Source organism: Enoplosus armatus, chromosome 16, assembly GCF_043641665.1.
Source record: "Enoplosus armatus isolate fEnoArm2 chromosome 16, fEnoArm2.hap1, whole genome shotgun sequence".
Classification (NCBI taxonomy): domain Eukaryota; kingdom Metazoa; phylum Chordata; class Actinopteri; order Centrarchiformes; family Enoplosidae; genus Enoplosus; species Enoplosus armatus.
In genome coordinates this window covers 6096507-6122274 of record NC_092195.1, presented here as the reverse complement: position 1 = coordinate 6122274, position 25768 = coordinate 6096507, and the positions used below count along the sequence as shown (strand labels likewise).

The window sequence follows — 25768 nt, the reverse complement described above, 5'->3', positions numbered from 1 at the left end:
GTAAATGTAGTGACATAAATTAGTATTTTTTTAGTTAAATAAATTTGCGCATTTTCAAAACTGTTCTTGAACTACTTGCTGCTCCCTAACCTGTTCCAGGTACCTTTGAGACACATTTTATGATGTTTTGAAGACAGGGTACATAAGAAGTTACTAAAATATCATTATTATATTATATCATTCTCTTTAGTAGGTGTGGGTTACAGCTAATTACCTACATGATGCATATGTGTACATTAAAAAGCTCAAAGTGACTCAAGCTCGTGTTATATACTAACATAGTTGTTTCAAGTAAAGAATTGTTGACAGCTTGTTCACAGTACACTTATCAATTAGTATTTATTAACAATATCTTTTTCTTAAATAACTACAGAACAGTGTACATAGCTTCATTTCACTTGCAGCCACAAATATCAAAGATATTTACAGGTTTACATACAATATTTACATATGCACAGGAGGCATGTACACAAGGCTTCTGTGTGTCCCTGTGGGATTAAAGCTCACACATTTGGCTACAGCCTCAAGAGTCATGAGGGAAGTTCACAGACAGATCCATAAAAGACAAAACACTGACAAAATAAAACAGGAAGAGATTTACAGGATGTACAATTATTACAGGCTCAGTGAGTGAAAATGGCACTGTGTTGGCGGGTACAGTAAAAGAAAAAATAGAATAAAGTGAATGAAACATGATTTGCACATCGGCAACCCAGTTGTCAGAAAAAAACATGTTGAAGATGTATAACATATGACACGGTATGAACACATTTCCATATCGATGGATTTGAAACATGTCAATCCACACTTTCATGACAGGGACAGAGATGATCACAAACCACCCTGGTTGTTCCTTCAATAAACACACATATATACAAAAAAGAGAAAACATTCAAAAAACACTCAAGGGAGACGACAAGTTCACTCCCCCATCTTCCAGTCTTCTTTTTTCCCTAATTATGTGCTTCCCTTTTTGAGTGCATACGGAGTAAAGACAGTAGTGATGGCAACAAGCATTAAAAGGCGTGTTAATGTTTTAAAATTTGACTCCCACCCAATTTTCCTCAATACTCCCCCCCCATTTTGAAACTTCATTTTGTTATACGCCTTAAATAGATTTACATACTACAAGAAGCATGACTTTCCAGTCATCAGGAATTCAAAAAAAAACAACCCAAAAAGCAGTAAAATCAAAACTAATAAATATTTAAATAATGATATTACTAAATTAGTACCGGCTGTTGTCACCATTTTCCTCAGTATTAAGGAAAAGAAAGCATCTAGAGGAAAGAAGCATTCCCCGTCTTCAGTAGCTGTCCTATAAATAAGATAATGTGAGTAATGTAATAGCTGTATAAACATCACAGTTATATGTGCAAACTAACTGCTTTTACTATTGTAGTGGTTTCAGTGCTATGGCGGGAAACTGAAAGGAGCCCTTCAGAGCATAGCTGTTACTATCTGGCCACTAGTTCCAACATCACATTATAACGGCTTCTTTATAAAATAAAATAAAAAGCCAGTGGGGTGGGAATTAGATGGAAACAAACTGGCTGACTGGTTTAAGTAAACTATGAGGGTTATTTGTAAAATTACATGACACATTTAAACACATTCAAAATACACACTAATGATGTCAATGACTCAAGAGCAAGTGCTGACACAAGTGGCAGTTTTGAAGTTTTAACCCTGAAACGTGGCTGAAATTAAGGCGTTCTCACTGTTTGTTCAAGTTTCTCAAGATGTTCTCATCTCAGAACTATCAAGTTGCTTTTAGCGCAGTGCTCTAGGTCATTAATGTTCTATGTGGTATGTACAAGCTGTTCAGCTCCAGCAAATAGCACCAATAATGGCAGCACCAACAAAATATGCTCCCATCACATTTCATGGTTTGGTGCAATTTTAACTGACAGACCAACCTGACCTGACCAACCTTTTAAAAAAGGATTTTTCCCCCCCCTCACAGTACTCAAAAGTTGTATGTTATACAAAAAGTAAGGCTTTTGAGACTGAACAAAAAGAGGAGAGTGAATTTCATGCCGGGAAAATGTTTTTGTAGTCAAGTTTTGTGGACGTGGAACAGCAGCAGTTGTGATTGGACAAGGCAGTGTCTGTGTGATCTGACAGGCCCAGGTCCGTTGGTCCCGCCCAGTGCAAAATGCCAGTCGATCCCCCAATTGGTCCGTGGGTCTCTAAAATGTGCTAGATCATGTTGACCAGTTCTGTCGAGTCTGTTTCTGAATCTGCCTCGTTGTCCCTACAAGAAAATAAAGAGTGTCTTTAGTTGGAGTTTTGCTTCACTGACACACAAACACAAAGAGATTAAACCACTTCAATCCACAGCCTTACCTCTGTTCCTGTAGCAGCTTGCGGTTGCCTTGCCTCCTCTCCTCATCGATCGGATACGAGTACAATATAACCAGGCCGATTATGATGAGAGCTACGGGGGCGGCGGAAACCAGCAGTTTCAAGGTTAAATCCACTTCTTTTGGTTGAGAGCAGCCTCTACTGATGTAGCCTGCAAAACTTAAAAAAGAAGAAGCATTTATTATTGTGAAACTGAAAACAGAAGCACTTCACATCTTTATGCATTGCAGAGTACTAATGTTAAGACATACAGTACATCTACTATGGTCCATTTCTCAGTAAAGTCAAGATCTTGATGTGATTGTAAAATTCCTCAAATCGTAGATCAAAGACCAACACACTAAAAGTCAACTACAGCCTTACTGTACTTCATCTAATGAAAGAAAAAGGAATTCCTTGCTTTGATGTGGGATTTGGGGACTGGGAGATTTGGCTTAGCCTCATTTAGACTTTTTTCATTGTGTACCAGTGCATTGGATAAAACCCGAATGAAACACCTACAACCTGTGTGTGTGTGTGTGTGTGTGTGTGTGTGTGTGTGTGTGTGTGTGTGTGTGTGTGTGTGTGTGTGTGTGTGTGTGTGTGTGTGTGTTTAAACAAATACTTACTCTAAACTGAGAGTGGAGATGCCAAGTGAGACTCCAGAGGCGAACTTGGTGAAGAAGACGTAGAAGGAATAGAAGAGAGCTTCGTGGCCGGTGGACTCTGGGTTCTGAACTTGGAAATCGTCGACAACATCAGGCAACATGGACCTGAAAAAGTTAGAGTCACACTTGGTTACATATGTGTATTCCTGAGAGGAAAACATGGAAAAGCCAAAAAACAAAAAGGTCAGCAGGGGTCTTACCAGGGAAGCAGGAAGGCTGCAGCCACTCCGACCCCAGCAGCGAAGGAGACAATGTAGGTGACAATCAGGTTACTCTTCAGACACACCACCAGGATCATGAAGGGAACCACAGACTAGAAAGAAACAGGAACACATTAGACCACTAAAGCACACTAGCTGCCATTCAGAGATTTACTTCCCAAAACAAGTCTCTTAATGGCACTAGAGCCGTTGTGGTCCTTACCAAGGTGCCAGCGTAAACCGCAGTCTTTTTCCCAAAGCGAGTGAGGAACCACTGCCAGAAGGGGATGGCCAGAGTGGCGGAGAGCTGAGGAAGGGGGAAAAAACATTCACAGCCTGGTTAACCAGCTGTCTGGTTTTCTTTTGACAAAACTCAAATAAGTTCCAGTAAATTCCACAAAAAGCCCTCTATTACAGGTTAACATGACTTTGTAGAGGCAACCAGGTGTATGTAACAGTAAAGACGCATGACATTAGATGCATTCTCAGAATGCTTCAGCTTCCGGTTGGGTTCGACTCTCACATCTGCCAAACACAACAGTGAAGATGGAAGACAATATGTTTTCTATGGCTCTTCCCAAAACAAAACTGAGCTCAATGTGATGCAAAATTCCACAGGGGTCATCGTGTGATACTACAGGGGGGCAGAGGGCTCCCTCAGATCAGTCTGACCCCTCCATGTTTGACTAAGGTAAAGATAACACAAAGCCATGGTGCAACAGTATTTTTCCCCCTTTCTATCTCATGATACGAGTGAAACGCTGAGCCAAGAGACAAACCACCTACACATCACTTCTGTCTCGCTGCACAGTCACATGTGTTACAATGACTTCATTCTGTGGCTTTAAAAGCTATTTTATGTGGTTTCTCACTGTGAGTAGATGAGCACTTTCATTTCCCTTCCTTCCCATTTGCATGTACAAGATTGTTTCATTTTGTGTTGTATGTGTGCACTTGAACTGAGTCTGAACTTCAGTTTCAAAACCACCAGTCCATACCATTTCCTTGTCCAGACACCAACCTCTGCTCTGTGAGTCTTATCAGCCTTGTCCTCAGATATTCAACATAGTGATCAGTTAATACGGCATTATCTTCTGAACAGCCCTAATAAAGCACTCTTTACACAGCTGACCTCAGTGATTCCTGTCAAATGAAACTGAATATTACAACACACGTAAACACTGTCCAGCCCTTAAAAATCAGTTAATTAGCGGTGCAGCAGCAAAGCTAGAGAACAATGTACCATACAGCGTGCTTTCTTCAACGACCTTTACCGCTTCAATCCATTAACTGACAACCAGTTTGAGTTGCGAGTCCTTCTATAATGCCTGTTAGTTTGATTTGGTGAACTTATCATTGTTCAAATAAGATCAGAGCTTCCAGGATTAATCTGACATCTCCTCAAATTACTGAAGGTGCTGACACTGTTGAAGCCTCCAAAAAGTAATTTCACTAAATAAATGTACTTTAACAAAAAAGGTCACTTCCATGGCTCCATAATCCTTTCCATAAAGTAAAGGATCAAAGCTTGTAATCTTTTCAACCTCACTACCCTGTACTTTCTCAGCCTGTACACGTCAGCTGTGCGTGCTACAGAGGGCACATCTATGGATTAATTGGGTTTAATACCCGTCAGGATCTGAAGTGATTCTTTTTGAACTTTTCCAAGAGAGACAAAATGACCAAATGTGGCTCCTTTACTGTCTGTGGGAATGGGATGGCATTCAGGCAGAGCAGTCAGAGTGGCCACACATCATGGAAGTGGGCAGCCAGGAGACACTGCTTTTTAACAAAGTATAGACCAGCCTTGTAATTGAAAACAATTTATGTGTTTGCCCTGGGAGGGAAGCTTTTGTCTGCACTCTGCAGCTATTGCCTTAACTAATTCCACACAAATGGGCTGCTCAAAGTTTTGTATGCTGAGGGAAATGCGGTCATTGCTATGGGAACAGCGCACCTATCTGTCTGAAAATGCCACCTGTCTGTCTGTGTGTGTGTGTGTGTGTGTGTGTGTACTCACCATGATGACCAGCAGGATATTCTGGAAGTCGTTTCTGAAGCCCAGTGTGGAGCTGCAGAACAGGGCAAAGTTTCCCTCCAGGAGCTGCGGGACGAAGCACAGAGACTCAGTCAAATTCTGCTGCCTAAACACACACATACCTCGGGCCAACCTTGAAGGCGCCAAATAAACTGGCTGGGACATTTAACTTAAGAGCCAATTGAACTCAGTAACCAAAATACAAACATAGAGCGGACACAGAGACTAAACACAGTGACTGACATACTGGACACACACTAACTAAGCCCATAGCATAATCGTCTGTATGTCAATATACGCACCATGAAGGCTAGCGAGGTAAAGAGGAAGACCATGACTAGTTTGGCGTACGGTCCATGCCCCATCACCAGCTTAATCCCCTGGAAGAAAGACATGGGCTCTGACCTGGGACGACAAAACTCTGGAAAGAAGAAAAATAAGAAAGAATGAACAAAGATGCAAAATTACATCCACTTGAACAGATTTTCAACTCTTGTATTCCTACTACCACGGTTTTTCAGTTCATTTTACATGAGAAGCGGCCTTTCAGGCTCATCCTTTCTATTAGATCCATCACTGGTCACGAGGCCTCTAATTTAACCAAAGCCTGTCAGCCCACAGTTACAACATATAACTGTGCATCCCCATTGGATTAGAGTGGAAACATCAATAACAGCTCTGTCACATTAAAGACAAGTGTTTGTGTGCATCCAATCAGGACGTTGAACGCGAGCAACTGACGTTTTTGGGGATGTTAGTGACCAAAAGCCATGAACTCATTCAGCTAAACAAGATTCACACAAAAAAGTTTGATTTAACAGTTCAAGTTTCATTTGAAATTTGATTTCAAATCTGATTCACTACTCATTTTGAGTCCCCCCCCCCAATTTGGCTTTAGATGCAAGTCAAAATGAAATTATTAAAAAGGAGTAGACAATGGCATCTAAATCAAAGGATGGAGCCAGTTTGATTGAGAGATAAATGCCTCACCTTTTTGCTCTCTCACACCGAAGAAAAGAACGATAGCACAGAGGACATAGATTAAGCAGATGATACCAGAAGAAATCATGTAGGCCGCTTTCTGCCAGGAAGCAATGAGAGAGGGAGAGGACAACAGTTAACACCATTTGCATCCCAAATTTTACTTTTATCTTTTCTCATCAGTTCTTGTTGTTTGAACAGTACAGTTGTTATTAGCCTTTAAGACTATAAGACTAATGAATGTGTTTGTTTACCGTGTGCTCCAGGGAAATGACAGGCTCTGAGTCATTGAGACCAACAGAATTTGAGGAGTTGCTAAGGTCTGCCACGATGTCAAGGGGTCCTGGGAGGCAGGGAGCGTTCGCCATGCCCACGATCTGGCCCTGGATAGCTGTACCAAGAACAGTGCCCAGCACCTCCACCGTCATCCCTGATTGGTAGAAACAGGCGAGATGTTTAGTCATTGAGGAGGTGACGCACTAGACATGTCTTTTCCTTTCAGGAGATTCATTTAGAAAATAAGAATTTTACATGCCGACTATGATACTCACTGTATGCAGTGGCAGAGTCTCTTTCTTTCTGCTCCGAGCTGATGAACATGGTGAGAGCAGAGTATGGCACATGGAAGCACTGATTTGCAAAGAAAAAGAGTAACATGGTGAGAAAAATTAAAGCAGCTCTTAATTACACTGTTTGGTCAAGTAAAGGTTATTGGAAATCTTTTTCTTCACATTCTGGCAGAGAGTCAAATGAGACGATTGACAGACATTCTGATGTCTGTAAAGCGGTTGGACAGGACCAGGCTAGCTGTTTTGCCTTGTTTCCAGTCTTATGCTATGCTAAACTAACCCTATTATATATTTTGGAAAGATTGCTACACTTTGTGATTATCAAACCAGTTTTTAAATAAAAAAAATAAAAAAAACACTGATTCACAATGGTTACTTCATATTTCCCCCCATAATAACCTTTAATTTTATAATAAGGAGTCATGGGGGGGGGGGTTAAGGGAGTATAAATGGTAAAATTCGTCTTGGGAAATGAAAACATTAGTCACGGGGAGTGTCAGTGTGTTCACGAGTGTGGTACTCACAGTCTGAAGGGTCTGGAAGATGCAGTAGAAGAAAAGGTACCAGATGACTTTGCCGTCCTCAAAGGGAGGAACGTACCATATGAGGAAATAGGAGAGTACAGCCAGAGGGGTTGAGAGCAGGATCCTTTGGATGGACAAAGGAGAGTAGGGGAGGGGAACGAGAAGAGACAACAACATCAGTGGATGAAAACGTGATCTTACTCAAGTGTGAAACACTCTCACTCTGTAAACAATTACCAGTCTTTATGAATAGAGGGGACACTCATTACATAACAAAGTGTGGCCATTTATGTGTGGCTGTCATTCTATTTGCGCCAACTTTTCCTCAGCGCAGCACTGTTTGGCGGTTCACTAGCGAGTTAACCTTTTGACAATGATTATCTTTCACAGAGACGCAGTGTTCCTGGTGTTCACATGCATGAAACGTGTTGAGTTTCAAGTATGGCTGGATGTGAGAGGATCCAACACTGAGGAATGTTTTCATGTACATTTAACACCTTCTAAACAAACAAAAAAAATAAAAAATAAAAAATAAAAAGCCTAACAAAAATGTTCAAATGTCCATAAGGAAAAGAACATGTCATTTTAGTTTCGTAATCAAATCCATGCCATCCTGTGTTCTTCCTCCTCCTACTATGTGTAACATCCTGAAAATTCACACCATGAAGTCATTTTGAGAAAAAAAAACTTCTGAAATCCTGTGGGAGCAGAATTCCTTTGGTCATTTCCTTCTTCCTATGGTCTGATCGACGCTCTCCAATCAGACATGAGATTGTGAGAGCAACCGCACCTCTGGAAATAAGAGTGTAACAGGAAGCAGCCCGGGCATCCTGCTCCTCTACAGTCATCCTTATCGGAAAGGATATGAAGTCACACACGCATCATAATGGACTAAAAGCAAGAGCATGCCATGGTCATATATATAAATAAAACTGATGCAACTCAGCACCACATCGGCTAATATCCAGTGAAAGTGCTCTGCAACTGAACAGCTTTACTGCAGACTCACCACTAAATCAACTTAAGCCAAACTCTGGTGAACAGTATGTGCTTTAGAGAAATATAAAGTGGCAGCAGCATTCAGCAGACTCCCTCATGCATGTCATGTGATTAACTGTACACTGGTGTGATGTCACTGCGAGAGTGTGCAGGTGTGGCGTGCAAGTTAAAGCAAGTTTCATTAAGAGATGACACACACTTAGGAATGCATTTTTTTTAAATAAAGCTTATTTCCTCTTTGACAAATGAAACCAGAGCCAACGACATTAGCCAAAATTGAATTCAGAGATCCTACAACACGGACAAAACAAGCTGTAGAAAAACATAAAGACTGAATCCCTGAATTCAGGGTGTGTTGAACAGCTTGCAAGGCTAAGCAAAGACTTGCACTGTGCTCGCAGAACTGCAGTGACACAGAGGGCCATATAAGTACTGGCCTGACGCCACTCCTGGAATCATATTTAAATGTCCTCTGAAATAGCCATGCTGACTAGGAAGGGGGTGATTTTATCTCAGCAAGTTAACTTGGCAGGAGACAGCTTTTAATGTGGCACCTATTAACTGTGCAAACTTGTTTCATGGGCTGACAGCGATATGTAAATTCTGTCTTTTGGCAGTCATCATTGGGCTGGGTGGGTGAACAGCTGTAATAAAAGATGGAAACCTGGCCAAGAATCTGGTTTTGAGGACTGTCTTGACTTCATGTTTTCATGCTCCAATAACAACTTAAAGAATCAGAGACATTTCTAAAATAAATCCTGCTGTTCGTGAACTTTGTGAAAAAAATTGTCTTAAAATCAATAGTAAAGGTAAGACGACAACATATTAACCTTCAGAAGAGTTGATTTCATTTGAAATTTATATTAGGCAAGGCAGGCAGTCAGTATTTTTTTAAGTAGTAATACAAACTCAGGATACTTAACAGTCCAAAAATGAATTTAAATGCATGTTTCAGGAATAGCAGGAAGCCTGCAGTCTGTCACTTGTGACTGCTTCAGTAGCTCTGCAGCAACAGTGCAACTCATTCTACCCCTGCTCCGCAACTTGAACTGTAGTAACCTACTGGATTCCTCAGCCAGTCTTTAAAAATCCTACCGGGGCCTTCACCGCTGAGAGCCGAGACGCCATTGGCTCACGCATGTGGTATGTTGTGGGCTGGACCAATGAGAAGCTAGCCTGACTCTCATCTCCCCTCCCCCACTTCTTACACATGGAGCTTTTAAGATGGAGCAGCCCCGGCCACCTCTCTGCTGCTTCCTCCCTGCTCTCGGCCATCGCACTCATCTCCTCACATCTTTTACAACTGAACTGACCGCAATGTGGCTGAACATGCCAATCATTCCTGCATCCTTTCCTCCTCCTACAACCCCCCACCCACCCACACGCCATCTCTGAACACAATTGGATGAACGATGCATCTTGCTTTTGCACAAGCAGCACGAAGCGTGACCCACTTTTGAGATTCAAACATCCGCATCTTGATGTTGGCTGGAAATTACAATAATGACATACTAACCTGACCACTCCCACGCACTAATTCAATTAAGCTCAATTCAACAGAATGTTATGTATAAACAAGTCTTTGAAAAGGAAAAGCAATTTCTTCTTGAACAAAAGTATGCACAAAATAATAGTCTTTGGATTACTATGACACACAATGTTCCATAACTGCTAACATGTAGAAATCTAAAAAATAACGTTCACACTACTTTTAAGAATAACTGCCGTTCAAAATTGCTCCCAGCTATTCTTGTTAATTATTTTTGTCAAATAGCAAATCCCTTATAGCACTGTAGCAGAGGGGGTGATCATTTGGTTATAAAACTGCCATCTTCATTTTCAGAGTGAGAAGTTATTTCAATATATTTTGGGCGTCTGTAACTGCCATAGATTGATTTCAATACAAAAGAGGTACATTTGTGACACTTCTCAGGAATCACTAACCAACAGCTGAACAGGAAGATAATTCCTTTGTATTCAAAATTAATTATGCAGCTGTTCTCAATGTATGGACACCCAAGGGAGCATTAACACAGGAAACCTCCCTGACTGGGTTCATCTCCCTGTTGTGCCCCTTCTTACACAAGGTACATGCATTTCACAGGCAATTAGGGAGATTATATTTCTAATCAACCAGGCAAGGGAGTAAATAAGTTGGTGTAACACTCAGCCCTGCATCTCCCTGCGGTGCTCATTATAAAGCTGCCTAGACCCTCTGAGACATTTACCTTGTCTTATCAAAGTGTCTCTCACGCCCTGTCACCCTTTAGCCTGATCATGAGGTACTGCATGTTCCCAAATACTGAAGGGACAGTGGCTCTAAAATACCTTCTGTGTTGACAGGAGACCACTTCTATAACCAGCAGCTCCCTCTGACACCCTGCACCGTACGCCTCCCACATAACAGTGTGATTTATACCCTTTAGACGTGGGAGCACCAGGAGGGTGCTGGGATGCAGGGATTTAACAGTCACACAATATTCATGAACAGACAAATGACTCGTGTGAGATAAACCCCTGCAGGTTGCTCAGAGATTGAGAGGCAGAGATGTGGGGGAGGGGATATAGCAGCTAAAAAGAAAGGGGTCAGTAACCTTTCCGTAAAAAAGGCCTGAAGCATCGCAGGCCTCCCACTCCCTCAGCCTGGCTGCCACACACCGACAGAGATGCAATTTTCACATTAATTTTGCTTCAGATTATGCTGCTCATGAGGGGGACAGAGAGACCACTGGTCACTGGTCAAACAGAGAGCAAAACCTAAATACTAGCTGTCATTTTTTATGTCTAATTTTGAAAAATATCTCTTTGGGTCAATTTGTACAAATGAGAGTGTTATTAAAATATCAAGTAGCTGAAAATTGGTTCCCTATTCAAACATGCAGAGATTCAAGTATCTGAGTCCTGCAGGGGAATTCCTTCTGAAAAATGGTTTGAGTACTTGCTGTAAGAAGCAGACTCGGTAGCAGGCAGGAGTTATATTTGCCAATGCCATGCCAAAGGCTGCGGGAAATGTGCAAGACTAGCACCTACAGGAACTCCCTATATTCATTTAGTCAAAAAAACAAACAAGGCTGACTGCCTTACTGCCAGCTTGGCCCATTTCAACTAAAGTCATTTTTCAGTTTATTAATTTTTTCTGGCCTGTATGCAAAGCAGCAGTTGAGGGTGTGTGTGAGAGAGAGAAAGGGGGGAGGGAGCTTGAATGGACACAATCGCATGTGTGGGCAATGACAGAGTGGTAAAGCAGCGATTGCATCAGCATGACCAACAGTAACCTCTCTTGGGAGAATTCAAAGCAGTCCCAGCCCAAAGCCCCGCCCCCAAACACTGACGCATGTACAGTGTACGGTTGGAAATCTTCCACTCACAGCTCTGACTCTGGGAGGCTGACGGCAGCCCCCCAATTAAGCTTTTTTCCAACAGCAAATATGTGACAAGCGCTTCAGTGACATGACTGGGCTTTATCAACAAGGAAATGGAAATGGTCTGGCAGAGACTTGAACATTACAGCTGGAAGAGGAGGGTGCTCCGGAGTGAAATTACACAGTTCTTCTAGTAAAAAGCTCTAAAATGTAATTCTCATAAATCAATCATAAGTCAAACGATATCCGACTGTGACTGTGGTGGTAGTTTAGACCTACCAGGGCAGCATTCGTCCGAAACGCGTCCATGGGCTTCGGGAGACCAGGAAGCCCACAGTGGGGTCCGTTACGGCGTCCCATGCTCGGCCCACAAACAAGATGATGGAGGCATAGAAGGGATCCAGCTGCCAAAGGAGAAGACACAAAGATTAGTGCAACTGTAACAATTGTCAATACAGATATCTCTTGATGGTCCAAAAACCTGCTTTTCAGGTACAAATTCAATCCCTTTGCTAGCATAAAAATATTACTCCAGGCATTGTACATCCCAACACACCATCCACCGTAGAATCACTAAATGTCATGAGCAAGTTGACAAACTATACACAGCCTGTGGTTGTATAGTTAAACTGTTAAGCTGTTTGATGAAGCAGTCAGCAGTATAACTTTAAAACATGACATTACAGTGAGTCGTGTTAAGCTATCAGCTTGTTTTAAGTCCATAGTCAAAAGGCAGCATTTAGCAAGTATCAAGTCAAATAGTGAAGGTGCCACTTCATCCAGCATTGTGCAGGGGAGACAAGCCTGACTGGAAGCCAGGCAGGATGAATGCGCGACCTCTGACTGTACAATCTGCGCCATGCTGTGTCAGCCAATAGACTCATAATCAACAATCTTGGTAGCTGGACAAAGCGAAACCCCTGGGAAGCAGTTGACTTACACGCTATTTTGGCCTTAACCATCAGATTAGTGTCAAAGCCCATTAAAGCGAGCCCCTCCTCACCGTGCACCCCCCTCCCCTCAAACATTTTTTCAGAACAAACCCGTGTAAGCCTTTTGATACAGTGGAGCCATCATAGAGTCAATAACGGAAACAACAGAGAAACTTTTTCCACCACTCCATTTTGCCAGGGTAAATCACCCCCTTTGTTTGTGAGCTTTGGCGGTCACAATGTACTGTGTGTGCCCTTTTGAGAGAGGGGATTTAAGGGCACAGGAAGGATCATGTACGGCTCCTTGTCCTCACGTTTGTGAATGCTAGCACACATTCTGTGGCAGGACAGCACAGGGTATAGGAAGGACAGTAGTGTACAGTATGTTCCCATTCCCAGTAAGGTGGACCTTTAAGGGCAGCACAGTGGCTATATTTAGGTCTGTGTTATAAAAGTGACACCAAACGTCTGGACAGGTGTGGCCATGGAGTTTTGAAATAACCTCAACCAACTCACCTGAGCTACGTCCAGTAGATAGATCTGCAAAAAAAAGCCCAGGGCACATCCTGTGATCTGGTAGGGTGCTCCACCGATGGCATAGCATATCTTGTTGCAGACTGACAACCTGTTGCTATGCTCATGCTGGGAAACAAGAAAGAGAACAGAACAGTTAGAAAGTGGAACCAGTTTTAAGAACTTTTGCACAAGTGCAGACATGAGAAGATAACGCCTAAGAAACGAACACTGACTTTAAGCATATTGCGCATTCAACATTAACTTCTGACTTGGAAAAAGGGCCCTGAAGGCAAAGTATTTGCAGCTGTCCTTTGCAGGCTTTGGCAGGGCCTAGCGCTTGTAGTTAAAGGAGGGGTCAATTCTGCAGAATCAACAACAGCAATCCTAACAGGGGGGCTGCAACACAGCAGCATACAATTATATTCCCCAGGCTTATAAATAGGCAACTTTCTCCATTTCTGTCTGAACAATTTAATCTTCAACCAGTCGCCTATTTCTCATTAGTGCGATTAAGACAATAATACGTTTTTCAGTGCCTCTTAAAGGAATGTGGCCTAAATTCTTAATCGCCAGAGAGTCTTAAGAGCTGAGAGTTCAGCTGGCAAAAAGCTAACCATCATGGAGCGTATTCGGCAGAAGTCAGGGACAGCCACTGGGAAACAAGAGTTCCTTGGTTTTCTAACAAGTGCTCATTCTTTCATTTCCCCGACAGACCCTAAACAAACTCTCTAATAGCAACACAAATCTCTGCAGATTTGGTTCCAGGGCATGACAACACCATGGTGTCACACACACCAAAAGCCAGGGTGACAGCACCTTGGCAGCCGTCTGAAGTGGCTTAATATCCAATGGGATGCCTGCCAGTTTGACCAGTGCTCTGACCACTCCTGCCCACAGAAGGGTGAAAACACACCCTCCTCCCTGGCCAATCAAAAGTTTGTGTTTGGTGCTGCCTAAACGGCCCTCTTTTCAGCTGGTCAAAGAATTTTTCATCACCGGTGCTGATTGAGTAAAAGGCTACTGTTATAGGCTCAGACAAAAAGATAAAAACCGTTTCAAGATGGCATCTCCAGCCCATGAAAACGACCTTGAACTGCAGGCACATTTCAGTGTTTCTCAAGTATGTCACTGATGTGCATGAGACGAAAACGGACACTGCCTCATCTTAGGTCAAACCACAACACAAAACATCAGTGTGTCTGCAACTGAATGAACCGGCCTCTGTCTTGTTCAGCCGTTGTTTAGGTGACAAAACACTCTGTGGCTGAAATGAGATACCAGCACCATAAAAACAAAAGCAGTTATTCAAACTTTAGTGACTAAACACAATGGCTGGCACTACAGCAGTTGGACTACCCCTCAAACTAATGTAACTAAACAACACAGCTGTAAACTGGGCAAAGAGTGGTCACTAAAGAGTTGTCTGCCAGACGAAAGTCTATGACCAAAACCTCTTTTGCTGACAGTGTGAGTCCAACTCACTTTTTCATTTTATAAAATCCTCCCACACCTGTTCTACCTGTGTGTATACGATTACACATTTTTTCCCCTCCTAGTTTTGAAATGGCATTACAGTGAGTGTACCTGCTGTGTAATGTATCTGCCATAGGAATGTGGTAGTATGACAGTGTATTAATGTCACTCTCTTCACACGGCTTTGGAGCAATCCACTTAAATGCCTCCTCTTTGCATTACCCATCCTAATTACATCAGTTACAGTAGAGGAGGAATAGGTCTGTTGAGCAAAGACAGAAACGTCAAAAACTCCTGTTTTAAATGGGATTTTAGGAAATCTGCCTCTGCCTGCTCCCCCTGTGTCTGACACGTCGCCTTGGTGGGTCCTTCCTGCCGCATTCACAGCTGTCGGAAATATGGGAATTGCCCCCAAAGGCACTTGAAATACCAAATAAATCGGGGGGGTTTCTTTAACAACCGAGGTTACTTGAGGGGAAAAAAGATTACGTGGAAATCCTAAACAGTGAAAAGAGATAGCTTACTTGCCGTTTCATAACAAACCCACTAATATATCAATGAACTACTATGCTGATGCAAATTTCATGCTCTCATTTTGCTACTACAATGCAAAGCATTGTGTCACAGTATTTCTGAAGCTCAAAGACACGTACCAATACGTTTAGGTTTGTTTCGTTAAACTTCCTAATAATTAAATTCGAGTTACATATGCCAAGGAGTGTCAGAAGTGGCGTGCTTTCTCTCAGATGAGGGGGCGTCAGATGGGCTCCTGAACGCAGCACTGAAACACACCTATTTGGCGACGGAATCCCAAATAAACTGATATGAGGGATGTAGCCTCGGTGCCTCATGTTGGTAACGTTATTAGTCGACGACATACTAACACGGTTTTTCAGACTTTCCAGCGTGACTGCAAATATTTCATCTGACCATTATGCAAATGAGAAACTCCAGTGTAACTTAACGTTATGCGGATAATTTGACGAGCCAACTTGCGGTGACATAAAACGAACGTGGCCATATTTAAAGTTAAAAAGGCAGCCGTTACGGAAGAAGAGTACCGTTTTCGGACTTAAATTTAGCTCTGCGTGGCTGGGGGTAATGAGTGCACCGAAAACCCCTATCATTACAGTCTATAAACAAAAACTGGGTCTTAAACCTACTATATTTAACTTGTCTCACACCGCCCAAAGCCTTGTATCATACGATTTAAAAGATTTGAATAATGCCTCGTGATATGCGGGAGAGGGTGAAGCAGCTTGCTGAGGATTGAAAGATGAAGCAGTATTGATTTATTGACTGAAATTAATTGTATTTTTTTTTTTTATCAATTACTTCCTTCATCTAATAATCTATTGAATCACTGATGAGAAATATTTTGGTCGACTGTTGTGCAGGAATATCACAATGAGCTTCGCTCGCCTAACGTGCATGACTCACTCCCTTGAAATGTCATTTTACCGGCGTGCTCCATTCATTCAAATGTTCAAGATACACTCCCGTCGAAACCATCTTCTTGCTCGTCTTGTGCTGTCTGGTGAGGTGATTTGGAAAAGAAACCGTCGCCATAAACCATCATTTTTAAATGAATGAATGAACTCACCTTCCTGGCGAGCTTGATGCCATCCGAGCTGACCGGTTTATTCAATAAACTGGCGTTGGAGTATTGTTCACCTCCCTCTCCCTTTGCCATAGCAGAACAAGATGGCTTTCTCGGTTGAACTTGACACAACAACAAAAAAACGCAGAAGTATCAAACACGTCTTCCGATAAGGTTTGGGGAAACACGTCCAATGGTGTCGTCGTGGTCTACAATCTGTTTGAAAACTGAGAAGATGCGGAGGCAGCAAGGGTGGATGTAGTAATTTTTAGAGCTCCCCGCCCCTTTCAACGTGCCATTCACCCCATGTTTCACCCCGCCCCTCTGAAGGCGGGTCACACGGGCGGCTATATCTTTATCATCGAGCTACAACCGCTGTATCGTGGAAAGACGAGACATCCGACTCTCATCCGACTTTTCAGAAGACATTAGTATAAAGATAGAGCTTCATCAAAGTCTGATCACGTCAAAAAAAAGATAAGAAGTAGCATGTATCCTTCCGCTGTCTCCAGTGGATGTGTCACACGTTGCATATCTACTGTAGCCTGTATAAACACACACACACTGTTAATATATCCCTCAGGGCCGTAGCTACCACTGAGGCCATGTCCTAACATATGTTTTTTAGGCTCACTATATTTAAATTGGGCAACTTTTGGACCACAGAGGAAATTAAATGGATTCAGTATCTAGAATATTATTGAAATGGCGTTTAGATCATGTTGTGAAATAAAACCTGCGGAAATCATAGATTAATAGATAACTAAATAGATAAATAAAAAGCTAAAGTCCCTCTTGTTAACGTCAGGTTTTTGTGTGAGGGTGTGTGTGTGTGTGTTTTAATTTGTTTTTAATCTTCTATTATCAAAAAATACACATATAAACAATTTTACAAACTTTGCAATTCAAACCAAACAACAAATCAAAGAAACAACAACAACAAAAAAGAAATAAATAATAAATTGTGTGTCTGAAAAGGGATCAGTAGAAATCCATATTTTGTCATTTTGATTGATTGATTGATTGATTGATAAATGTATCAGAGTTAATTTGTTACAAAAAGATCATACAGTATTTATCTGTGTAAATATATTCTTTTGTATATTTCCTATATTTCCCTGCATACTTATAAGCATTTCACCAGAGGCGTACATTTCAGATACCATAACAAAAATATCCAGTAACTCAGCAACGAAACAGCAGAAAATGTATGTCCCTGTAGGAATATCATCACCTATCACTATTTACACCTATTTACAATTTACATTGATTTCAGGGAATCAATAAGTGGCTCCACATTGCGTGTGTGTGTATCTGGTCAGTCATGCTCTACTTCATCTTTAACGCGTCCTGCATACTGCTGGCAACTCAAAGTGACCACCTTCCTCTGTCCTGACCATCAATGAAGACGGCTCAAAGTGACCGTTTTAACATCTTTTAATATGGACACACATGTAGCCTGGCTCATAAATGGAAGCATACACAAGAACCTTTCTCATGTGGCTAGTTGGAGGTTCTCTGACTGAGGCCTTTATTTGCAAAGTGTGTTCTCCTCTGGCCCGAGGCTGTGCATGTATATTTTCCCATTTTAGCTGAGCACACATTTACATATGCAGTATACACACAGTTTCAATACTCATCTGTGTGTCCCGTAGGAGCCTCTGGATTGCAGGAGTCGTATAGATATTTGCAATGTTTATTTATGGCCATGCATACACACAGTCTTTCCACCCTCACACACACTTTCACACACCTCACACAGATGCAAGTATGCACACTTGCCGCGTCCCAGAGCTTAAACATGCATTTACAATGCAGGTTTATCTCTGAATCATACACCTATTTGTTTACACACACCCAATACACACACACCTCTAAGAGGGACTCTACCGGCTACATTATTAAACCCCTGATAGTTGAACCCTGACCTTGCCAACTGTACAGTCAAGTTCAGACCATAAGCGCACGTGGTGTGACTGTAATGGTACAGACAAATCAATGTGTGTCAACATACTGCAGATTAGATAAGATGTTATAGTCTGGCTGAAGCTGTTGTACATTTAGGTGACAGTAACACTGTGCAAAATGTGTACTGCTTCTGAGCACACATTGAAAGCAAAATTGTAATAAAATTTAAATTACATCCAAAGCAGAGAAAAGATAACCAGTGCATGGTGAATGTTCAGCTTTGGTGGGCTCTTTCCCTTTGCACTCTGCAAGGATTACACAAACATTTAGTTGGTATCAAAATGTTGTCCAACTACTTCTGATTTACAAATGTCACTCATCGCTGAGTGTCTCCACACTCTGACAGTCTGCTCGCCTTTGAGCTCATTTCAGTAGAATTAAAGGATTTGTTGTAATACCTCTGGAGCAAAGAGCTGCTGCTCTATTGCAAAGTGCTGTGTGCATGTTGAAATATTACTAACTGCCAATAACAAGACTGTCTGTCTGTAAGACTCATTTCGTACAGGAGGAAGGAAGACTGGAGATAAGTAATACAGTAAGACTGATGGACAGAAGTTGATGTCAATTTCCAGGAGGGAAAAAAGAAAGAAGGCAGCATAGTATGTATAATAGTATAATTTGTACAAATAAATGAAGAGCAACTGACTAATATCAGTGATGGTCACAACCTTTTAGCGTTTACCCTCATTGTCAGCCCATTTCACACAGTTCTTACAATTTAAGCATCAGTTTGACCATCAGCCAGGGACAAGCGTCTCATTCCTTGTAAGGAAATACACACAAAGCTAAGTGAATGTGTGATTCTTCCCAGAGCTCATCTATACCAAGGGGTTCGTCCTAACTGATTCGAAACCAAACTCCCTTGCATTTTATTGCAACAAGACAAAGGCTGTACACTGCGCTCTGCATCCTGAGAGACCTAGCCCTCATCCAACAAGGTACTTTCCCATGGATCACCTTACCTGTCCCACTTCTTTTGGCTTGGCAGTACTGAAAAAGCACCAGAAATGGTTTGGTGTGCATTCCCAAAGGAGCTGCTGTGACCCCTGTGTGTAACTTGGAAGGGACATTTAAATTGTTGAAATAATGTCGTGGATTTGGTCTGTGGTGCTGTGTTGGAAAATGATTGCAAGCAGGGGCACAGTCGCACTGGAAAAGCTTGATCCAGGCATGGGCACAACAAAGCCCAAGTCATTTGGCATGAGTCTGTGTGTGTGTGTTTGTCTGTTTGATTGTACGTGTGTGTGCCCTTTGTGCTACCTTATCAAGCACCGCCGCTGTTAAAGTCACACAGTTACTTGTTGATAGACATCACTTAGGCACCTGTGACGACTGCACTGTATACAAATACAGATATATTTATTGTGTGTGTGCGTATACAGTATGTGTGTGATGTGTCTGTGAATAGAGCCTCATGACTGTGTGTATTTGTTGCCAAACATAGTGTGTGTGAAAGTCTGAGAGAGCAATGCAATGCAGCGAATGCAGAGGCTGTCCAATAGGTTGAGCTTTGTGTGCGTCATGTCAGCCAAGCAGCAGGGTACGCATAGCTGCAGGTGGGACGGAAACTCAGGAGGGAGGGCAATACACACACACACACACACACACACACACACACACACACACACACACACACGCAGACACAAACACTTAAAAGTGTCCGAGGGTAGTTGTAGGGGAAGGGGGAGTTGTCATGTGCCTAGTGTCCAAGGGTTTAGGTATTTTCCCATGAAGTGGGTTTCAGAGAAGACATTAGATGAGCTGGGAAGCCGTTCCCTTTCTGGTTCAGTTGTGTGTGTGAACCAGTTGACAATCTTTGTGATGTCTGTGAGATAAAATAGATTTTTTTTTTTTATTTCATAAAAAAAAACAAAAAAACGGACAAGTAAAAAGGTGCGTTCAAACACATAGGTTTTTATGTAAGACATCTCTGAGCTATGAAATGTGTCCTGCGTGATTTCTGTGGATCTCTGCCAGCTTGGCATGGCAGGTCTGGCAAGTCTTTTGTGATTACAGTTTATCCTCCAGGGAATAAAAGAGATCTTACAGGTGAAAATAGACAAGATTCTTCTTTAACTGTGTACTCTACCTGTTGTGACTTGCATCGAATCCTTGCCTGTAGCCACACATTCATACTTGTTTGTGCTGATACAATAGTACTTTCAGCTAAATTAACATTTCTATTGAAGGTAAACTGATGCAGGAGTCGTCAAAATATTGTCATTTCTGACCTCAGACAACGCATACAAATGTCTAGTCGTCTACACTAAAGGTACAGGCACCTGACTAAATGAAGGAAACACTTGTGTATACAAGTTTTAGTGATGGAGGGTGGAGTTCATTTCCATCATACTTGTACACACCTTTTCAGCAGAAAGCCAAGTCATTTAATTCTGAGGACCTTTTATCCTGTCAACAAGCATTTCTGTGTTAATTAAAGCTCACTGCATTAAAATAGCAACATACCGCTTCAAAGGAATTTGTTTAATGCAGCTCTAGTCTGATATCTAACAGTTAGATTCATGAAAACAAAGGAATAACTTCAACATAGTCATTCTCAACTTGTAAGCACATCCATCCTAAAAACAGCCCACATACCTGGTTGTCATTAAACAGACAAATGTAAGACCAGCAGTCACGTCCTGTCTTACTACAGCATATCTGATTTAGACTGTCTAATCTCTTTATGGATGCTTCTAGCATGACATTGTACTCATCTGCAGGGCATGCGAGGTCATGGATTGGTTTAAAAGCCACGTCCTAAATCCTCATCAGAATGTCATCTGTCAAGTGATCACCTGTAGAGGGGTATGTTTGTAGAGAGGCACAGTGAGTGAGGATAGGAAGGAAAAAGATTGGAAGTTGGTCAGCCATTGTTTCAAACTGACTCTTCATAATATTTCATTTAAACACATTTAATGAGAAAATGTATGACACTGTATAGTTGAGTACATAAGACACTTTAAGCATTCCCATCAGGCACAATAAAACACACCCTCAGTGGGGTCACTGGGGGTCATTGGACTTGATTGGCTTTATGATAAGACTTAAAGAACACAACATTCACATTTCTGGCATTTCCGTGTTGTTTTGTATTTCTGTAAATTGTTTGAGTCGTGTTGCTTTTTTTCCCCCTCCTATCTTTGGACTTTGTTGTCTAGATTTTGTCTAGAACTACTCCCCACAAAGAAGAGAGTGACATTTTTCAAGCCAGTACTGCGTAAAACTAGGTTTTATTTCCCATGAGTCTTTTGAATTATATAAAGAAAAGTAGCGTCACACTATACTTACAACATCTCTGGCTGCTTTCAAAGTGTGAAAGAAAGATTCGTATATTTAGTGGAATACCACTCTAATTTCTGCAAAAACAAGTCAGATGTAGATAAGATAACATCAAGTTGTTTACAGCAATTGACCACAGAGCTTGAGGAAAACTGTTATTATGTTTCTCTCCTACAAATGAAACCCACCGAGAGGAAGTCTACATCTCCTCCATGTTGGTTGTTAAAATACAAATCATCTGTCTCTGTCATTACCTCACTTCCGCTGCAGACAACAGCCCCTCCTGATGCAAATACACACTAAACGACACACACAGCATGTTGAGGAAACTGAGGTGATTATTTCAAAGTCCATATTTATTGACAGTGTGGCTCGGAGAGACAGAACATTGAACTTCGCTGTTATCGGGGTGGACTGACCTCGTTGGCATCAATACATCTAACCCAGACTGGTGATGTCACCATGTTTACATTGGCTGTCTGTCTGCTTTCACATCTTCATGTCGTGTAGGCCTCTCAGGTGAGGCTGTGCATAAAGCAAAGGTAGGGACATTGGTTGGCTCAAAATCATTTGAGAAATCATATGCTGTCATGCTAATAAACTTTTCACCTTTGGGGCACCCATGTAAAATGTTGCAGCTTTAGATGCAAACTGTCCAAGCATCATAAAGGTTCAGAGAAAAGTTGAGTCAAAGGTTCAAGACAGCAGGAGGCTGTGATCGGAGAGTTCATATCTTTTCAAGTGTGTCTTCTGCACAGCAAGGTACATAAAGTGGGTATGAAAAGAAGAAAAAATCAAGATGTTGTAAAAGACTATAGAGTAATAATAAAAAGCTCACACTGAGAGATATCTGTAACACAAGGTGTGTTTTTAATGTCAACAGTTGCTGCGTGTCTGCAGATGGTGTCTGGATGAGATGATATGCAGATGTAGATATCAGAGAAGCTCCAGGGAATTTCAGGCACCGCTGAGGGGAAATAACGAAAACGGGAGATTTGTGAGAAAGGAAAGAAGTCAGTGTTGACATGCGCAGGCAAAACAAACTGAAACACAAATAATGCGCTCCTGTTGGCTCAGTGATAATAAAAGGAAGAAAACAATGGCATCACAAACACAAAAGCAGGTACACGCAGGCACACAATAACAGTTGATGGCTCAATCCGGTTTGGTAATTACTGTCACTACTTTTCTACTTAGAGTACATTGCTGGTTACTCCACCTTCCTCACCTTACTTGAACTCAATAGAAAACAAGTTTGTTTAGTTGAAGGCCCAATAATAATTACGGTTAGGAACAGTTGGGAGTTTGATCAATTATAAAAAGATCTGTCAATCAATTTGGGGATGATAGCAGTTCCCAATCTTGTGTTGAATTGTGGTGATGGGGCACCCTCATAGACCCTACATTTAGATCATGTTCACCTTCTAAATATTAATCATAACCTCAACAAAAGCTAACAACCAGGTTCAGCTTTGCAAAGCTTAAGAGTGAACACATAGGAATAGTGTGACATTTTGGGAAACACCCTTATTTGTTTTTTTTGCCTACAGTTAGATGAAAAGATTGATAACACTCGTGATTGTACACTAAATATGAAGCTACAGCCAGAAGCCAGTTAGCGTAACCTAGCATAAAGACTGAAAGCACGGGAAACAGCTAGCCTAAGCTGTATAGAGATAGAGAAGTAAAGATGGCGGCTTCTCCTGACACAATGTACACAATACTACGCTTCTAAGTCAGCTACAGAGAAGTTGTATTACTTTATTGTTTAGCCTGTTGCACCAAACACTATTTGTTAAACACTCCTTATTTATCAGTCAACTACATATGGCTTAAACAAACAAGCTATAACGTGTTAATTAGTGAGGTGCCCCTGTTTCCAGTCTTTGTGCTAAGCTAAGCTAACCGGCTGCTGGCTGTAGCTCCATGTTTACCGTAGAAACATGAGAGTGGTGTCAGTCTTTTCATCTAACGCTTGGCAAGACGTGAGTGTACTGTCCAAATGTCAAATGCAGTCTGACATTTAGGTAAATATACACCTGTTAGCCCTCAAATCACCAGATCAGAGGACGTATATCAATTTCAGCTCAGACCAGATGTGCATGGTTCTTTGTAGCCTACTTAGCTTAAACACTTGGGGAAATTGCTAGCCTTTGTTTACGGATGTGGCACCTGTAGTTGAGACCAGACCTCTTACTAAAAGCAAGAATGCTGTCATGTTTTTATCTCTGGGACTTTCATTGTTAGAATATCATGCTTACTGCAGACTGTGTGCAGAGGTAAAAGGGTTGGATGGGATCAATAATGCACTGTATGTTCTGACATGTGGAGGAGTGTGGGTGATCCATGTAGACAGCATCAGGTAATGTGGAAACATAAAGTAGAGTAGAGGGCAACTATGACACGCATACACACACACATCGCAATACTTTTATCAGTGTTCACATGTTTTTAAACCAGCAGGAGACACCATTACAAACTCACACACACACACACACACACACACACACACACACACACACACACACACACACACACACATACTTAAGCAGCCATAAGCCAAAGTCCAGTTGTGTCGGTATGAGATGGAGAATTCCACTGTGCTTTCCTCCTGAAATCCAGTTTATAAAGTTAGGCAAGCACATTATCACTTTGCCTTTTATTGCAGTCATCACAGGCAATAAAGCGAAGCCTCTCCAACGTCTATAAACACCAGCTTGATAAACATACATCACAGCAGCAGTTTAATTACATTTCAGCCTTAAGCTCTTTATTATGTTTTGGTTTGTCCCTTGTCTTCATAGTGGATCATGATCTCAATGTCACATGTCAGGTCATTATGGTGTGACTGGGTATTGATTTAGCCGGAGGTCACCTCAGGCTGCCGAAGGTCATTATGACTCTCAAGTACTGCTTCAGGTCAAAATATGGACATCAGTGTTATGTGTATGTATCTTTCAACACATTGATTTGTTGGTGAATGAGGAGCTCGGACTATTTCTGGTGATCCATCAGCGCGCTATTAAAATATTCAGTGACTCGCTCGTCATGTGACGCTGCACGACGTGTCGACAAGAGCAGCTGGGGTGTCATAATAGACTCCATACAGCTGACTGTGTTTGGTTATGCTCTCCAGAGGGGTTTATTTATGTTTAGAATGGAAACTGTGACACTGTGCATTAGTGCGCATGTGTTTTTCTCTGTGAATGTGTATGCGTGTGTGTGTGTGTGTTTGTGTGTGTAGAGCACCCACCCACTGGCAGGTCTGCCTCTGTCTCTTGGGAGAAAATATACAAGGACAGTCAAAGGAAACTGGAGTTCACAAGTTCACTGCACAGCTCTGTGATCTGGCGTCATCTCTGCTGCTCCTGCTATCTTTCTATTATTTATGTCAGTATGTGCATTTCTCTTTATACAACAGCTCAAGATTTACAACCACATTAACAGTGGCAGGCAGTGCATGTTCATCTGTAGAAATAGGCCAAAACATTGACATGTTGTAACACAGTACAATTAAGTAGTTTTCTAAATTACAAGAAATAAACCCCTAACACACATTCACATACTTTCCAGTAAAACAGTGAACACACTCTTGGGTAGCTTATCTCCAAGAGTAAACCATTATCTATAATCAGTAGCCATTATCTTTATTACCTCTCCGGATATGTTCCAGTTAATGCTTCCTGCTCTCTGTGACTTTATTTCTCCTCTCTGAAGAGAGCCTCTTTGAAGTGTGAGATATCAGTTAGGGAAGAGCAGCTGTGGGATGGTATAAAAAGTCTATGGACACCTTCTCCGGTGCTGTTTGATTTACTTTTAACTTTTATTTTTGAATTTCTTGGAAGGCTGGAGCTGCTCCATAAATGTGGAGTAACTCCAAGGACAACATGGTGGCAGCAAGAGTGATTTTATAAGTATATATTCTGTTGTACAGCTGTAAGCTTCTTCTTCTGAATGTAACCTCTCTAAAGCTGTTAGCTACTGTTTAAAATCAGCTTAACATTATAGAACTATAAACATTGTCAGGAGGATGAAAGAACCCTTTAAACTAGGCATCGCTTTTCTCTGACCTTATATTTTTGAAACTTTGCTGCCACCTATTGGAATAATTGTAAAATGACAGTGTCTGTGAGAGGCAAACAGGAACTTACTGTTTTTTTTTTCTTTTTTCTTACAGTTGGTTGCATTTCTCAATACTGAGTTCATTTTTTCAAAACTTTTCACACAGTCAGCACAACAGCTGTCAATGTAGACTAAACTGTGGATCACTTTTCTTTGCTATGACACTAAATGCATTCAGTGACCACATG

At 41.6% G+C, this 25768-nt stretch overlaps 1 protein-coding gene across 1 annotated transcript; it reads right to left on the bottom strand.

Moving 5' to 3' along the window:
• Positions 1 to 316: 316 nt before the first annotated feature.
• mfsd2ab (MFSD2 lysolipid transporter A, lysophospholipid b) lies at positions 317 to 16407 on the bottom strand. Its single transcript, XM_070921321.1, has 14 exons — positions 16212 to 16407; positions 13136 to 13261; positions 11967 to 12091; positions 7327 to 7450; positions 6785 to 6863; positions 6488 to 6663; positions 6243 to 6333; positions 5555 to 5673; positions 5235 to 5318; positions 3438 to 3521; positions 3215 to 3327; positions 2976 to 3119; positions 2350 to 2526; positions 317 to 2257 (listed from the first exon to the last, which is right to left on the bottom strand). The coding sequence occupies exons 1-14, from the start codon at positions 16299 to 16301 to the stop codon at positions 2203 to 2205; spliced, it is 1587 nt and encodes a 528-aa protein (XP_070777422.1). The 5' UTR covers positions 16302 to 16407; the 3' UTR covers positions 317 to 2202.
• Positions 16408 to 25768: the final 9361 nt, after the last annotated feature.

Excerpts from the sequence above, each read along its gene's own strand:
- mfsd2ab (XM_070921321.1), bottom strand. The coding sequence starts at position 16,301 with ATGGCAAAGGGAGAGGGAGGTGAACAATACTCCAACGCCAGTTTATTG. Across the intron at positions 3,522-5,234 it reads ATATCCTGCTGGTCATCATG|CTCTCCGCCACTCTGGCCAT; the intron begins GTGAGTACACAC and ends CCCCTTCCTCAG. Across the intron at positions 2,258-2,349 it reads AAGCTGCTACAGGAACAGAG|GGACAACGAGGCAGATTCAG; the intron begins GTAAGGCTGTGG and ends ATTTTCTTGTAG.